Source organism: Typha latifolia, chromosome 7 (assembly GCF_019914945.1).
Source record: "Typha latifolia isolate L0001 chromosome 7, TyphaL0001v2, whole genome shotgun sequence".
NCBI classification, from domain to species: Eukaryota; Viridiplantae; Streptophyta; class Magnoliopsida; order Poales; family Typhaceae; genus Typha; species Typha latifolia.
Window position 1 is genome coordinate 11,410,471 of NC_133092.1, and position 16,954 is coordinate 11,427,424.

Genomic DNA, 16,954 nt, shown 5'->3' on the forward strand with positions numbered 1-16,954 from the left:
AAAAGATACAACATCATCATCATACCCTCGCAGGGGCTTAATACAACTACGTACGTACTAAAAAGAAAGAAAGCGGCTACTCCTCGCTACCCGCACCTGCGTCCCCTAGCTCTGAAATAATATGCCACGAGGGGTGAGCTTACAGCCCAGCGAGTAGGATTCATACAATCTAAAATAATGACATCACAGGTGTATATCCAATGTATGCCTAAATTTGCTAACGATAACGACATGCTTATTTAAAATGACTTACCACAATTTACTAAGTCAATGCAGTTGATAAAGATTACCAAACATATTATGATCAGTTCACACAGATATAAAGTTTGAGACAATCTCTTATTCGTACACATCTCAATCATAGGTTTACATGTTATGCATAGCAATAAAATAGCAGTTTAGTCATCTCATGTCTACCAAAACAATAATCATACTTATCATCGCTTACCGAGCTATTCACCACACAGGGTAAATACTCCTACGAGACAATCATCCATCATCACATACATCGAGGGGGGGATATATACACATCTAGCGGTAATGTCACCTACACGTGTATGGCGACACTACATGTGACCGGTTGTCTGTGGCCATCAGACTCAGGACCCCGGTCGTAAGCCCATATCTCACTCTCTCTAAATCATCACCGTCCTCGGCGGGAGAATCAGGAGCCCTCGGCTCATCAACCGACGCCCTAACCCTGCGTCGTCGGGTACCGCTAGAGTTATATCCCCGCCTCACAATCATGTTCTTCTATCATTATGATCTAGTCCTAACTATGCAGTATAACTACCTGAATGCCACACAGGCTTCCCGACCTCAGGTGTAGGCCGCTAATAGTATAGACATATATGATACACTCTGCCCTTAACCTTGGGCTGAGTGAGTAGGGGTACTGCCTAGTCAGAATTCGACTACTAATGATAGGTGGAAGTGGTGCAGTGTTTATGCGTGTATAAAGCATGTTATAGTCATCATGATCATTACAGTCCATATTCACAGCAATCATACATCTATGCAACGGTATACCATACAGGACACATGTAAAGCATTATCATACACATTATCTTTCTCATGATACTATCTTGAAGCAGATTATAAATAACTACATATGCAAAAGATATAACGGGGAGTACCAACTGCATGCATTAATACCGACATTTCCCTCTTTTGTATCATGTTATTCTAGATTTGTATAACTCTACTCGCCCAGGGGTCTCCACGGTAAGGTAAAACTCGTCGCCTAGTCCAGGGATCCCAAAATCTTCCTCACGCGGTGTCAATCCTATTAATTCACGCAAGTAAAGTCATTAGCGAACTAATAGAATTAATTATCTTATTAGCACATTTATGTTTGGTACGAGTCAAGGGTATCCTAGGAATCTTATATTATCCCAAAATTAAGGATCAGGCTAATCAAATTAGGTGAAAATGGTAAACAGAGTTATAGGGTCCAAATGGCCCCAAATGGGCTAGGCTAGAGGCAAAAGGGTAGGCCCAAACCCAACCCACAAGCAATAGGGCCTTAGTGGGCTGGGGGCCCGCCCACGACCCACCAAGGTTGGAATAGTGGGCTACTGCATCGCAGCCCACTCCCACAATGGGCTAATGGGGCAGCCCACCCACCACCCGGATCTAAGGGGTGGGGTGCGACTGCGACCCACCCGAGTCTTGGTGGGCGCGGCCCGCAGCAGCCCCACCCAAACCGGGCCGGTGGGCTGCGGCCCGCACCCCACCCTGGACCAGGCCGGGGTGGGCTGCGTCCGCAGCCCACCCCAAGGGATTAGTGGGGCTGCGGTGGTCTGCGGCCCACAAGCGGGGGAAAATGGGTGGGGTTTAACCCCCCCACCCCTCCACCTCATCTCCTTCCACCCCGATGGAAGGAGGGTGAGGCGAGGAGGAAGCGCCCACGAGGCTGCGGGGACGCGGCACAAGGCGGCGCGCGAGGACGGTGGCGCAGGCGCAGGCGCGCGGCGGCAAGGGTCCGGCACAGCACGAGGCCGAGGAGGGGAAGGAGAAAGGGAAGAAAAGAAGGAGGTTTACCGGAGGGGGGGGAGTCGGCGGCTGTCGGCGACCACGAGGGAGGGAGAGAGAAGAAGAAGAAAGGTTGCGGTGAGGGAAGGAAGGGATAAGGGAGATGGGGGGAAGGGTGGCGTGCACGGCAAGGAAGGGAAGAGAAGAAGAAAAGGAAAGAGGGAGGGTGGCAGGGTGGCAGGCCGACGCACGTGCTCGGCACGTGCGTCGGTCAGGGGAAATATATATATATATATATATATATATATATATATTTTTTTTTTTTTTTTTAATTTGGGGTGTTACAGAGAGAGTGAGGGAGAGGGAAAGATAAAAAAAAGGGTGAGAAAGAGAGAGAGAGAAAGATAGAAAAAAAAGAGTATGGGAGAGAATGGATACTTTAGACTAACAGTTAAAGGGATAGGAAAGAAGAGAGGGAGGAAGATAAATTTTTACTTTTTAGGCTTTATATGTGAGTACTTATTATTTCTTATTTTCTTATAATTTTTTCTAAATTTTTAGAAATTTCTCAACTTTTTTTAATAATATTTAGAATTTTATTTAATTAAAATAGTCCAATCCGATACATGCGGCCGATACGCCTGATACGTATCGTTTTTCCGGACTGCTGATTCCGATCCCAATACCGATTTTTGGAACCTTGGATGAGGTCCCACCGTTGGTCTTTCTTGAGGCACCGATCGTCGTCGAGGAGATGACGAAGCCGATCGGTTCATGACATATTTCTTTAAATCATTATGATCGTTTTGCATTGCGTCAACTCTATGCAACAATGTTTGGAATATGCCCCTAAGTTCATCCGCCAAACCCATATTCACACCCATGGACGTTGGTTGACTCGGTCCTGCCGTGGTTGCTAAAAAAGAATCAACCTCACAGTTAGGGTTATCGTGGGTTGAATCTTCCCTTGTCGGTGTGCTCTCCATTGGTCTCTTTGTTGATATCATCTTTCTTATTTCCACCATTAATGGAGGTTTGATGTTCGCCTGGCTCTGATACCAAATTGATGGGTTACGGTACCAAAAGATCGGCTATGGAATGATTTCTTCAAGATCTGGATTTATTATAAGAATCAGTTCGCGCAACCGTGGAAAAATATTTGTCAAATATTCTCCTGTAGTTAGAAAATTATGAAACCAAGTAAATTAGATTCGTAACTCCCTGATCTACAATTTTCGTATATATGCCCTTCGCAGATTCGAATTGCAACTGGGACGAAAACACGAAATAATGCGGGTGATGGTGGTGGTGACGGATGGAGTGGAAGTTAGGGTTTTGGATGATTATGGAGATGAAGGTGGATGGTGGATGTGGTTAAGGGATATAGACAAAAGTGAAGAAGTGGTCGAGATCCCAAAGAAGAGGGAGGACTTGATAGATGAGGGAGATTAAAAGTTAGGAGAGACCTTGCCAATGGTAAAGGTGAAAGGTTGGTGAAAAGGGAGGAGGAAGAGAGAATAGAGAGAAGATAGGAGGCAAGAAATCAATAATCTTATTGTATTATGAATTTGGCTGCCATCCACACCTTTATAAAGGCTAGCCAAAAGCCCCAATAATAATAATTAACCTTAATCCTAGTGCAATCCCGCCGATCGTGTTCGAACGCGCCCGATCGCATTCGAATGCATAAAATACGTTCTCTGTATGTGCGAACGCGATGCAGGCGTTCGAACGCGCCCGATCGCGTTCGACCACACTTTTCGCATCCTCTATATTTCCGAACCTGATGCAGGCGTTCGTAAGGGCGTTCGAACGCGACACCTCATGCGTTCGAACACGACCTACATGAATTTTATTTTAATAAAAATAATCAACTAATGCAATTAGAAAAGTACCTAACTAAATGTATTAGAAAGTTGCCATCCTTATCTCTTTACCAAACTATTTCCATGCCTAGGGAGCTTTCTCTATTGGTTGCTCCTTTACTACATAAGTCTAAACTGTGACCAAGATGGTAAACTACTCTTGTTCCAACTGCTAACTGGGCATATAACAAGTCCTATTCTGTGATTTCACTTTTACTGAGAATTGGCACCAATATTTGGAGTGTTGATGTCAAGTTGAATTCTAGTTATAAACTTCTGTCAGATTTTTGAAGTCTTCTCATCTTTTGACTTATAACCTTTAGTCGACTTCTTTTGTGTTTTTGTTTGGAAAGGATTGGTTGATGAGACACTTATTTAATTAGAAATTTATAAATTCACAAAAAACTGAGTTTTTTAGTTTCCCTGTTATCTCAACTATGATGTCTTCATATGCAGGTTTGGGTATTTGCAAGAACAATATGTCGTTTACAATGTTTGCACCTTTGATGGGTCATGCAGAGTACATAGAAAGCCAAACCCTAACTATAATATATATTGTAGAGTTCAATACAAAATTACAGACAACATTTTATGGATTGCAAGGATTACAGTGTTTTTTTTTTGTGCTCTTAAGTCAGTTGGAGACTCTATCTGGAGTCTTCTTGAAGAAAGCGCGAAGATCTTGTATGTACATTAGGATTTTATATATAGTCGCATCTAAGCTACATATAAGCCATTTCTCGTTGGAAAAACCTGTTGACTCCCAAAAACACATGGTTAGCTTTATTACTCAACCTTTTCTACCGGTTACATATGAACTAATCAGCATGAGACAAATCATTATAAGTTCCACTGACAACCATTGACAAGTTCACATGGTAATCAAATATGAGACTTAAAATTTCTCTATTTGTTTTTTTCGTGATAAATTTATCTATTTTGCACACTGATCTCATAATGATGCTTCACTACATTTTTGAGTTCTCTAGATATAAAATTTGGTAGCTTATTGTTGTCATGTTATATTCTGATTTGCTTGCAGTACTGAAATCTGACGTATATTTGAGTAATTTGAGCTTCTTAGAAGTTTTACCAACCATCCTTTGGTTCCCAGGGAAAGACAGTGGTACCTTCTATTGGCATGGGAGAGACAATATAACAACAAAGGAATTGAATCCTAAGGTTTGATTGCTTGATCTTGCACAAAACATTCCGAGTATGAGCTCCCTTTTCATTTTGATAACCATTAGTATTCTTTATTGTTGTCCTTCATATGCTTGTGAATATGTGAGATGCTTCTAATATATTGCCTCTTGCTTGATTATACAAAAATTTAACAAAACTAAATAGACTAAGATCTTAGTGACCAAAAGACTGAATAATGTACTCAAGATATTATGGAAAATATATGAAAGATATGAATAGCTGGTTCAACAGTGAAAAATATCTCACAGTGCTTGAAACAAGTCGGCGACATAGTTACCCATTTGACTCACCTGCTCACAAAGTTATATATCCAAAACACTATCTTTCAAATAACTTGTGAGTTATGACAAGTTGATAAATATACCAAACTTGCACTGCTCATCTGTATGATCCTTATATTTTGAAGAAAAGGATCAGTATGGTCCTCATACTGATTTGTGTCTTTCACAATTATCAGAGATCTTATTGAAGTGTAATGTGACGCACTAACTACAAGGACAATCATAACAGTTTTTGCAAGTTTTTTTTTCTCTGTAGCAATTCACTCACCAGCAAATTAATTGCTTTCAATTTTATTGGGGTCGTATTCCAGTTGAGGTTTTTGAATTTCCTTTGGAACTAATCAATTTTTTTCACCTTTTCTGGACTTTCAGAATAATTTGTGTCTCTCAGTCAAGCTTCACTAATTTCATTGGTGAATAATTTTGTGTTGATTGTTCTTTCTAGCAGAATAGTAGCTGGCATTCCAGCCAAGAATTGATAACTAGGTTGAATCTTGCTTCTTTTTTCCAACTTAAACTTGTATTTTTTGTCACTTTGGAATAGCCAATAGTGGACACCTACCACTTTTTAAGATTATCTTTTATTCGAGTAGTCCTCTAATCTCTTTTGTTTACACTATCTAACCTTATCAGATATCTGAAGTAGGCAAAATTAGCAAACTAGGGAGGAATTTTGGCATATTTTCAGACCTTTTTTTTAGGACTACTTGTGGAATAGTTAATATAACCAAGGACAATACTCTAAGGGATTAAAGTAACTACTGTGATATTTGTATCATTTTTAGAGAACAAGGCACAGATCGGTCCAAAGCGAGCTGCCTGCAGCTTAAAGTCAAATTCTCGTTTGCAGGCTTTCTAGGCCTCTAAAAGCAGATCTGTTAACATATGGTATGGTTATGGTCTAATACTTCATCAACTACTCTCATGAACTATACAAACGACATATAAAAGTAGACTGTAGAGTATAGAGTATGAGAAAAGAAAGAGATACATGTCTAAGTAGAAGTATGAAGCTTTTATGATACATAATTCAGTACCGGAAGCATATTTTGTCACAATTTGCCATTTTTTAATTTTTGTAGTCCCAAACTAAACTATCTCAAAGGCTCAAACAAGTTTCACTAGATTCCAGTTAAATCGTTTAATTCCAGTTCCTGCCTGGCAGACTCTGACATCTGGCTTGGATGACTATCCTCGTGCATCTCACCCTAATGATGAAGAGCGCCATGTAGACCTAAGATGTTGGATTCTTCTTGCTGCAGATTGCATGCATTCAATTGCCGAACTTCTTAGAATAGAAAGTGGTTTAGAAAAGGTATCGTAGTGTATGCTATCACTGGAGAACATCGTGTATATTTCTTAAGACTAAGTAGCCTTTTTGATGGAAATTGTGCAGGCTTATTTTATGATGTCGAAACAGCTTTCGAACTTTGATATTCTAAATCAGGTATAGCTTCTTGCTGTTAAATTTCTTCCTTTGCTGATAATGTTCTAAATTAAGATATTAATTTAATGTTCATCTTACGCATTTGCTTGAAGCAATTCATGCCCTATGGAATCATATTACAGAATACAGAAAATATCTTTGTTTTGTAAACTGCAAATGGATCTATAGTCATATTAAAGCTGCCATTGCTATTATGTTCTTTTTCATTATCTACCTTATTGAGCAATGTGTAACTATATTTTAGGACTTCAATTTGTCGTAATGAACCCAGCCATGAGGGCAAACTCAATCCCATTGAGTTCGGTGCCTAGAGAGGTCAGGGGCATTTACATCCAGCCCCTTGTCTAGTTATCTTTTTATTTTATCTTTGTAATTGCTTATTAGTTTGCTTTTGCTGTTTAGACTCCATGTTAGGTGCATTTGCTTATGTGTATTAGTCACTGCTTATGTTAATGAGATGTTGCTTAGGTGGATTAGAGTCAAGTTAGGGAGCCACCTATAAATGTTGTGGTCTGCACCTGAATTGGGCATCTTTGGATTGTTGAAACCCTAGTTAGTCTATCTCTCTTTCTCTCTCAATCCTCCACTCTTGTTTGTCTCTTAAACATTTCACCACCACCTACCGTATCGATGCCACCCCATCACTACCGGTCTACCATCACCATTCCACACTTTTTCTTTCTATCTTTTTATCCGACTCCTTCACTTTCTCTCTCTCTTTAGCCTCTCCTCTCTCTTTCTCTCTGACCCTATTACTACAATAATATTTTTGCGATAGTAACATAGTGCGAGAGAGAAGGGGAGGAAGAGAGAGGGTGGAATAAAGATGAGGGAAAAGGCTAGAGAGAGAATAGAGAGAGGGAGTGATTGAAAGAAAAAAAAAGATGGGAGAGAGAATTATTTTATATGTGTGAGAGAGAGCAGTACTTTTTTAATTTTTAGATTTTATTTGAAAGTTATTTATATTTATCTATTTATCTATTATTGATTTCTAAAATTTTGATTTTTTTTCAGTATTTCAAAATAATTTTTAGAATTTTAATGTAATTAAAAAATAGTTCGATACTAAAATCTGATACTGGCAAATGAAATGACAGATATGATCGATGTGTATCATTTTTTTGAGCGATCGATCCCAATCCTGCTTCCGATATTTCGAACATAAGTGAATTCAAATCCAACCAAACTCATATGTTATTTAAAAGTATAAAATCTCTACCTATTCATGTCATGCCCACTTTAGGGCTATCAAAATGTCTCAAGCTTAGAATTGAGAGGGAGTATTAGACTATAATATATAAATATTACTGTCCTCTAATAGCTTAAGCCTTCAGAGTACGAGTTAGCGCTTCTAATACTTCAATCACTATTTACGGTTAATGTGGTTGTTATCATAAAATATGTGTGTGACGTGTGTCAACACTCTAGATCTCGAGAAGAATGATCTGGGGTATTTATAAATTATAACTTGGATCACAGATGTTATAGGTGTACATGTAGACTTTTATACAGAGCTATTGGTGACTTGCTTTCTATTGACTTATCATCTTAAGGTAACTAGTATAATTTTTTCATTGTGCCATTTTAATTACTAGGAGTATCAATGTATCATGAAAGAGTAGGGCATTAGTTAGTGTAATCGTAGGGCATTAGTTAGTGTAATCGTAAGGCTTGCCTCCTTGCACCCAAGTGGTAATAGGTTGAGGCGTCAAAACTACCTGTTTACTAATAGGGGTAAGGTTGCATATATATTTCTTTCCACAAACCCTGCTTTGGAAGATTATCATGAATTGTGGCACTGTGCTTAATTGAAGTACCTGAAGGGTCCAATTATTCAAAACACAGACATCCAAAATCTGAAGTGATTAGAAAAACATTATGCTAACTTATTTGAAAGGCTACTTGAATAGTGGTTAGTGAAATGCAATTCTCTTTAGCAAACCATATTGATTGGGATAGCCTGTTATCTATGAAGCATGGATACAGATATGGAGACACGGATACGAGGATATGATAAATTTTTATAAGTAGGATACGGATACGGCATGGATATGCCAATCAATAAATAAATAATATATTTTCAATCTGTTGTCAACCAATATAACACATGATAAAAAATGATTATCCCATAAATGATAAGATAAAAAAAAGAAAGCTACAGATTTAGGATCTACATGCCTAAAACTTTAGAATAATATTGTAATAGAAACTGATATGAAATTCAAAATATTAGTGAAACATTAAAACCCAACTCAACTATTAATTTATAATTAACTTGGATTTTTAAATGGTTTTCAAGTTATATGTTTAATTCATTATCAAATAAACAAAACCTTAAAGTATTATGAAGGATTATATATATATATAGTATATGTTTGTACTTTTATATCATTTTTTAGCACAAAAAAAAGGATTGGATGATCAAGAAATGTATTGTAGTTGTATCTAGCCGTATCGAAAAATTAAAATTGCTTTTTTTAATTTGGATATTCCTCTAGCCATATCCGATACATATCTGGTCGTATATGTACCAGTGCAGGAGGCGCTGAAATTTAATGATCCCTCTCCTGTAGGGATCTGGTTCTGACTGAGAATTCATGTCATTTTATTTATTATGTAACATTTATAGTTGTTTTTCTATTTTTCATTCATCTAGGGTGTCTTTTGCTTATTATCATTGTAAAGTCTATATATAAACTTGTTGTGCTTTAAATGAAGATTTATGATTTACTTCCCTTTGTGAAACTGGTGTGAAACCATTCTTTAAGGGCGGAGGTGTGACACCCCATTCCTCTTTTATCTTTTTGCATTCTCTTCCATCTCCTTCTCTCCGCCATGCCGTTTTGCATCAGTATCAGACACCGGTATGAGGGGCAAATGAAGTATCCATGCTTCATAGCTTGTTATCCTATATCTTATGTACTTATTTATTGTTATTTATCTGAAAACACCTAAACTATAATTTGTTAGAAGAAAGGTAGCAAAGTTACATAGCTCTGAATTTGCTATAGTGATTGGTGATTTGGTTCTAAATCTAGAAGCCACTATGGAAATATGGAGCAAATCCTTTTGGCTGTCTATGTTCTTGACATTACTTCTTTAAGTACTGGTGCTACATTGAGCAAGAAACATTTTGGTAAGAAGGGGCTATCTGGAGCTTAGACCTTAGAGGGTTAGTTCCTTTTAATGGATATCCAACTTGTTGAAGTTTTAGCTCATATATCTTGGGAAAACCGTGGAGTTTTTATACTAACTCAAGAAGATTCTAGATGAACTAGAAAATGGTAGTTTCTGTCGACTATTTCCATTTCAAAAGTGGATAAGAAAGGTAATCAAATTGGCTGAAGTTTATTAGTGGAATATGTCACAAATTGGCTAATATTTTTTTTTTAAAATGATGTCGCACTAGGGTTGTTAAATAGGCTCTCGGTTTGAACCACTCAAGCTCGGCTTGTTTTTGGCTTGGCTCGATCTCAGCCACTTATTAAACGAGCCATGCTCAAGCTCAAAATTTCAAGCTCTTTTAGTAAATCTACCTAGATTGAAATAGCCTCACCTAGCTTGTGGTTGATTTGAATAAAATATATCATATACATGTATGTGTATTATATCTTTTTTTGGGGGACACTTTTACAACAGTACACACTTGTTGCACTATTTCATTTTGTTGCAACCCAGGGATCAAATATGCTATTGGTAACATATAAATCCCATTTCCATTGTGCTGTAACCTCCATTTTACTTTATCCCACATCAGGTGTAGATGAGGAATTAGAGGTCTCTATAGATGCTCTTGTAGAGTACTAGCTCAAATTGTTAGTGCCAGCTTAGGTTTCTTGTGCTACTCTGATGTATTAAAATCTAAAATATATAGTATTTCCGGAACTGTGCCAAGCTCAAGCCAACTCGGTATTCTAGCAAGCGAGCTTCTGCTGTCCTGTAATAGGCTTGGTGCGAGCTTGAAGGTGAGCTTATGTTGTTTCAGGTACTTCTGAGCCAAAACCAGCCCGGCCTAGCTTGATTGAGCTCCAGTAGTTTACACCCCTATGTGGCAATGCTTTAATAGCATTTATCATTAAATGGCCTGCAACTCCCCTTGAGCAATTTTCTCATATGACTAGAATGCTAAAATTGACTAAGATATCTCAATTATCTATTGATTGGTTATTTGGTTAGGCAAGAAACAATATTTTACAGGTAAAAATTTGGTTTGATTAGAAATGCTCTTGAATAGTGAAGTCAAATTCTTTTGATCTTTTATATAACTACACATATGTTGATGTTTGTTTCATCACCATTTCTAGACCTGATAGTATTATTCAAATATTTAAGTTAATGAATAGGAAATTGTTGATAGTGTGAGGTGACTTATCCGAGAGAGTGGTGGTGGAAACATAAATGTGGTTGAAGATGTCTTGTTTTTTCTTTTTTCTCTGCTTGTTGTGGGGCAAGGGGCAGGGGGAAGAGATGGCAATCTTAAATTAAAACTGTATACTCTTGTCCTTATTTTAGTTGATATTTGGCACCATTAAATACCATTATTTGGAGCATACTGTAAAGTTACTTTCCTTGCAATAAGTTAGGCACCAAATTTCAGCTTATGTACAGAGGAGAACGTTTAAACAGATAGATAGGCAATGCTCTATTGTAGAAAGGAGACATGCATGCAAACCTTAGAAGTGGTAATGAGATTTGATATTGTAGCATAATTTATGCAATTAAAGTACATTCAGTATGGGAATGAACTTAACTTGATGTTTATTTCTCCTAGACATGAAGAGCTATCCATTTGTAGATGTTTATCTAACTTTTATACTGTTAGATATAAATGTAATACAACTTCAAGAACAGAAAAAAGTATTAATATAAGGACACAATCAGAAACGATAATACTAGAATGTTCATTCAAGCCCAAATCTTTACTTTTGAAATCTCCCATTTGGATTCTGTCTGACTATGTGAGATTAAATTAGTTTAAAATCTGATTTGATTACTAGACTTTGTCTTGTTACAACTGAGAAGATTTTAGTACAATCTGTTCTGTGTCTACAACTCTTAGGGACTTCCTTATGGCCAAATCTACTCAAAGTACTTGAAAAGTCTTAATAAGAGTGCAAAAAAGCACTGAGAGTGAGTCGTCTGATAATGATTTTCTCGTTTGTTGGGAATATAGACACATATAGGTATGTTTCCTATTATAACTTCTAAATAGTCCTTTGGTGGTATGCTGGCATACCTCATGTTGCTCCAAAATGGTCCTATGAAGATGAGAAAATGGAATACTTTTTTACCGTTTGCTTATTTCATAGATAAGGGTATTGTAGATATGCTTCATAAACAACGCCATTGCACAATACTAAGGAGTATGCGTGAGGCAACATTTGCAAAGAAGCATTAATACGTTAATAGTATAATAAAATGGCAACTATATTCAATCTTACAGATATATAAGTTATCATATCATTATACCGTGGCCTTAGTTCGAAGAAAAGAATGTAGTCTAAACCCTAAAGATATTTGAGAATGAATTTTTTATTTGGCTGGGTCCTGGCATGTTGAAGACTTGAAGTTGCGCCAATGTATTTGGTACTTGCCTTCAAGAAAGTAAATAACCATGAGTTAATAAATCAGTAACGACTTGCCACTTGGTCTTGAATTCTTGATCATTTCCACCCATTTCAATTTTACAAATTGACATGGTACTCTGGATGACAAGACCTGGTGGGATCTCATAGAAACATAACTTCTGATGTTTCTTATCGAGCAGGCCATTTATAGACCTGCTAGTTGAATTTAGATATTTAGTGATGCTGATTATGCACTCTATCTCTATTTTTATTAACCTAAGCTCCCGTTCTACCTTTTTAGTGAGGGAATTCTTTTGTATGCAGATTTTGCATATGACATTCTTACCCTTGGATGGTTTCAAAATCCTGATGAGGTAGAGGACAATTGTACCTTCAAATTTGGCATGTTTAATTCCCCTTTTCCTATATTCTAGAAATCATAATAGAAGTTTCGTGATGCACATGTAAACTGTTTGAAATACCAGACTGTCCCCACTTCTGCGATTCTGGTATCGTAATTAAGGTAAAGTTCGTTAAGTTATACCATATCTAGCAGTAAGCTCAAATATGAATTGGAAGTGACTTGTAAACTTCTTCAAATTGCTATCTTCATTCAGTGTGGAGCTTATTCCATGTTGGATATAATGTTGAGTATGGTAGTAGACTCAGGCAAAGTGGTTCATACATTGCCATTCTTGTCTGTGAGACTTTTGCACAGAAGAACATGTTGGATGATCTGATGCTTCCCCCGTGCATCATTTCCTTTTAGTCCTACGCAGAAGATTTAAGATTTAGTTTTGATCATGTTCTTTGACAAAGATGATTCTTGAAGGCTATAAATGTTAAAATGCAGTTTACCTTGCTTATCTTTAGCTTACTAAATGTTTGATATATTTTGATAGATGCATTTGGATGATATTTCTGGAGCTTACTTTGATTTTGGGAACCACACGGAAAAGGTAAGCTTGGTTCATATTTGATAAGTCATTGACATCCATCCTAGTCACTTGATTAACAAAGTTATTGCATAATTTAAGTTGACTATGTAATACAAGTATTTACTCATTATATAGTCGAAGTACATGAATGCCCTACACAAGAAGATACTATGTAAATATGGATGCTGCAATCTGCATGACGTTACCACATGACCTTGTGATATTCGATATATGTCAGAAATAGCTCATTTCATGCAAGATGGCTATCTTGTATTACTAGGAAGCACTTGAGTAGCGTTAGGATGTAATTTAACTCCTAAACATAGTTAGCTACTCTCATATCTTAAACTTGAATATGGTAGCTTAAACCGATTTAGGAAAATATGGTGTTTGGTGATAAACTGGTTTAGTGATGTTATGATTACACTTGATGTGACATAAAAAAGTAGTGAATTTAGGACCTATTTTATCAAATGAACAAAATACTCTTTATAGTGGATGAATGGATGAGAAGAGGAGAGGGAGAGAGTGAGAGAAGGATTGAAATGATAATTAGATTTTGTTGATAAATGTAAAATATTGGATGGAAGAGGAGGGAGAGAAGAATGGGTTTAAGTAGGTTGCGCTAAACCCATTTTATCTTAAACTAGTGTTTGGATACTAAAACAGTTTAGTTCTCACTAAACTGGTTTAAAAATAAACCTAAACCACATCCAAACGCAGCCTTAATGAATTTATGCAGCACCTAAATGAAGATCTTATTTACCAAGCTTAGCATTGACATACATAATCAGTTATTACTCATTTCCTTTTCATTTTCATCTTTTGCTGCATATCATAATGAATTACGCCTTAAAGGAGGAGTTTGATGGATATAGAAGAAAAATATGGTGTTTTTGCTACCATTGGCAAAGAGGGGAAGGATAAGCTCATGGAATGGAACTTTTGGTGTAATAGAAAAGAAGGAAAATCAAATAGAGGATTAGGGCCAGTAAAAGAGGGGAAAGAAATCTGTTAACTCAGAAGAAATATGAGGGAAAAAGAAATGATAAGTAGACCTACTTATCATTTTTTCCCATACTATAGACTTTACAGTAAATCTTTGACATTTAGATTGCATCATCCTAAGGTGGAAGAGATTCTTTGGAAGAAAATTTAACTTTTGCAGTTCCTGAGGCACATCAAATAGCGGAAATTCTGTTGAATATATTTGAAAAACTAAAAGTAAACTTTGTTCTCCAGCCCTTGTACATATGTATATTGATACACAAACACACATGCATATTTCACTCATACTTGGAGAGTCTTCACCTTGGGTTTGATGCCAGCTAGACCATTATCTCCCTTGGTGGAGGGGTTACCTATTGTAGGACAAGGAACAACAGCAAGTGAACAGAGAAGATTTGAGGTGTGGTGATGGTGCTGCGAGCCTGCTGCTGGTTGTTTTCTTGTCTTCAGTGGATTTAGGAAGTTAGAAGAGTGGTCAATAGTTATGACTTATGAGTCAAGATACAATAGAAAAAGTTGTCTCAATTAACATTTTTGATCCATTTGGATTATATCCCATTATTTTTAAGTGTAAATAGCTTAAGGCTCGTTACATGGAATCCTTTGGACTATGGAAACTCAACTTCTGACTATTTTAGACTTTTAGTGCTTTCTGAAAGCACTACTTATGGTTCTCTTAGGAGAACTAGTACTTGTTGAAAGTTGAATGTTTTTTTTTGTTTGTCTAAAGAACATGTGAAATAGCTAATATATGGACATGAAATTAACTAGTTGTAAAATGTGCCACCATTGTCAATCTATAGATTATGGTGGTTCTTGATTGAATGAGCGCTTAGGTTTGAGTCTACCATGGCACAATTTATTAGGTTTCAAATCCAAATGGATTAAAATTTAACCCATAGGATAAATTTTTCTTCTATTGTAGTTTTTTTTATACATATCTATATGTTTTACCATTCTGCCTGAATAATATAATTATCTATTATTTTGCTTTCACCTTTCTGTACTTTTAGATTTTTAAATTTATATCAATTTTATGAAATTCAATATGTTTGAAAAATAGTGAAAATGTAACTCTTGACACGAAATCTAGAATGCCAGGATATTTCTTTTTTCATCTATAGATGGAAACCGAAACTAAAATCCAAACTCTGAACCTTCCTTAGAGCATATGTTAGCAATTTAAGCAACTATTTTTCCAGTTCATTGTTCTTAGGTAGTACAAACTACAAACTTTACTATTGTCCTAATGAACATGCTCATTCTATGAATCTACATCTCTCATACCTGTGTTGGTTAAGCTCTTCGCCATGTTATACCATGATTCTTGTATTGCATGCCTGCATTTAGTCACTCACACTGACGTATGCTATTAGGAATTGAGCATACCTTACTTTTGATATCCCTAATTTTGGGTCTCTATCATCCCTTTTGATATCCCTTTTTCTTTTTAGTGCTTTATCTATGGACTATACTTTAAATCGTAAAAATTGAATGGAATTTCAGTTTTTCCCAAGTTATTTGTCCCAGATTCTGTAGAAAATACCAACTCTACCAATTTCTTTAGTTAGTACTTGGTGAAAAGTTAATACTCTCTACTTATGCAGCAGCAATAAAAAAAACTTAAGATTAGGAAAGATTGGAGAAAGCAATTAATTTTTTGTTTTGTTATCATAGAAGATCAGTAGGAAAAGCTGGATCTGGTACTGCTATTTGTTTCCTTCTCGTCATTATGGGTGTTAGGGTGGAAAGGAGAAGGGAGGGATTTAGGTTTGACAGAAGGAGGGAGGAAAAGGCATGATTAAGTAACAAGTACTGAGAGGTTTTTAAGGAACAGGTGCTTGGTTACACATTATGTGGGGTGACAGAATAAAGAGGGCTCAAGTGAGAGGAGTTCATAAAGAATTTATCTTTATATCGTACTAGTTACCATGTGTACTGGAAAGCAAACCTCCCATATCCCATGGTAGCTTGTTTCTCCTCGTGCTTTGATCTTTTTGAAGTTTTCTAATCTCCTCAACTAGTTCCAATTTTCAAAATTCATATTTTTTTTAACAGTAACTGTGAAGTGTTAAAAAGTTCTCTTCTGAATCTCTGATTTTGCTGCAATAAATATTTGTAAACAGTGATATAGTGCCTATTATAAGTTTCTGTTCTAATTTTAGGTTCGTCTGAGATGGTATGAAGTGAAAAGCAAGGATACCATGCAAAGAGAGCTCTTAAGAGACACATTCGGAAGGCCCCAGCTAGCATTAGTTCCCCATGTTGGGTATGTCAGCCTTTTCCCATTTATGATGGGTATCATTCCACCTGTAAGTAACCAGTATCCTGTCAGCCTCCATTGATTTATGTAGCTTTGTCAAAGGTTTTACAAATTTTAGGATTTTCTGTCAATAAAATATATTCCAATCATCAGTTCCGTTGTTTGTCCAGGATTCATGGATTCTTCAAAAGCAGTTGGACCTTATTTCTAATCGCTCAATCTTGTGGACAGATTATGGACTTCGCTCACTTTCTAAGACAAGGTACTTCAGACTAATTAACAGTATATTTAGTTGGACGATGAAAAAAAATGAAAAGCATTATATATTCATTCCTTAGTCTATATATTCAGTTTGGTTATTTTCTTGTGTACATCAAAATGTAAATCCATAGGATACAACCACCT

At 36.7% G+C, this 16,954-nt stretch overlaps 1 protein-coding gene across 1 annotated transcript in view; it reads left to right on the forward strand.

Moving 5' to 3' along the window:
• LOC140792154 (mannosyl-oligosaccharide glucosidase GCS1) overlaps positions 1 to 16,954 on the forward strand; it is a 52,907-nt gene that overhangs the window by 34,068 nt on the left and 1,885 nt on the right. The window contains exons 14-19 of the mRNA XM_073142993.1: positions 4,954 to 5,021; positions 6,492 to 6,641; positions 6,723 to 6,773; positions 13,243 to 13,299; positions 16,452 to 16,598; positions 16,720 to 16,811. Of these exons, the coding sequence (XP_072999094.1) occupies positions 4,954 to 5,021; positions 6,492 to 6,641; positions 6,723 to 6,773; positions 13,243 to 13,299; positions 16,452 to 16,598; positions 16,720 to 16,811 (565 nt within the window). The remainder of the gene's footprint in view (positions 1 to 4,953; positions 5,022 to 6,491; positions 6,642 to 6,722; positions 6,774 to 13,242; positions 13,300 to 16,451; positions 16,599 to 16,719; positions 16,812 to 16,954) is intronic.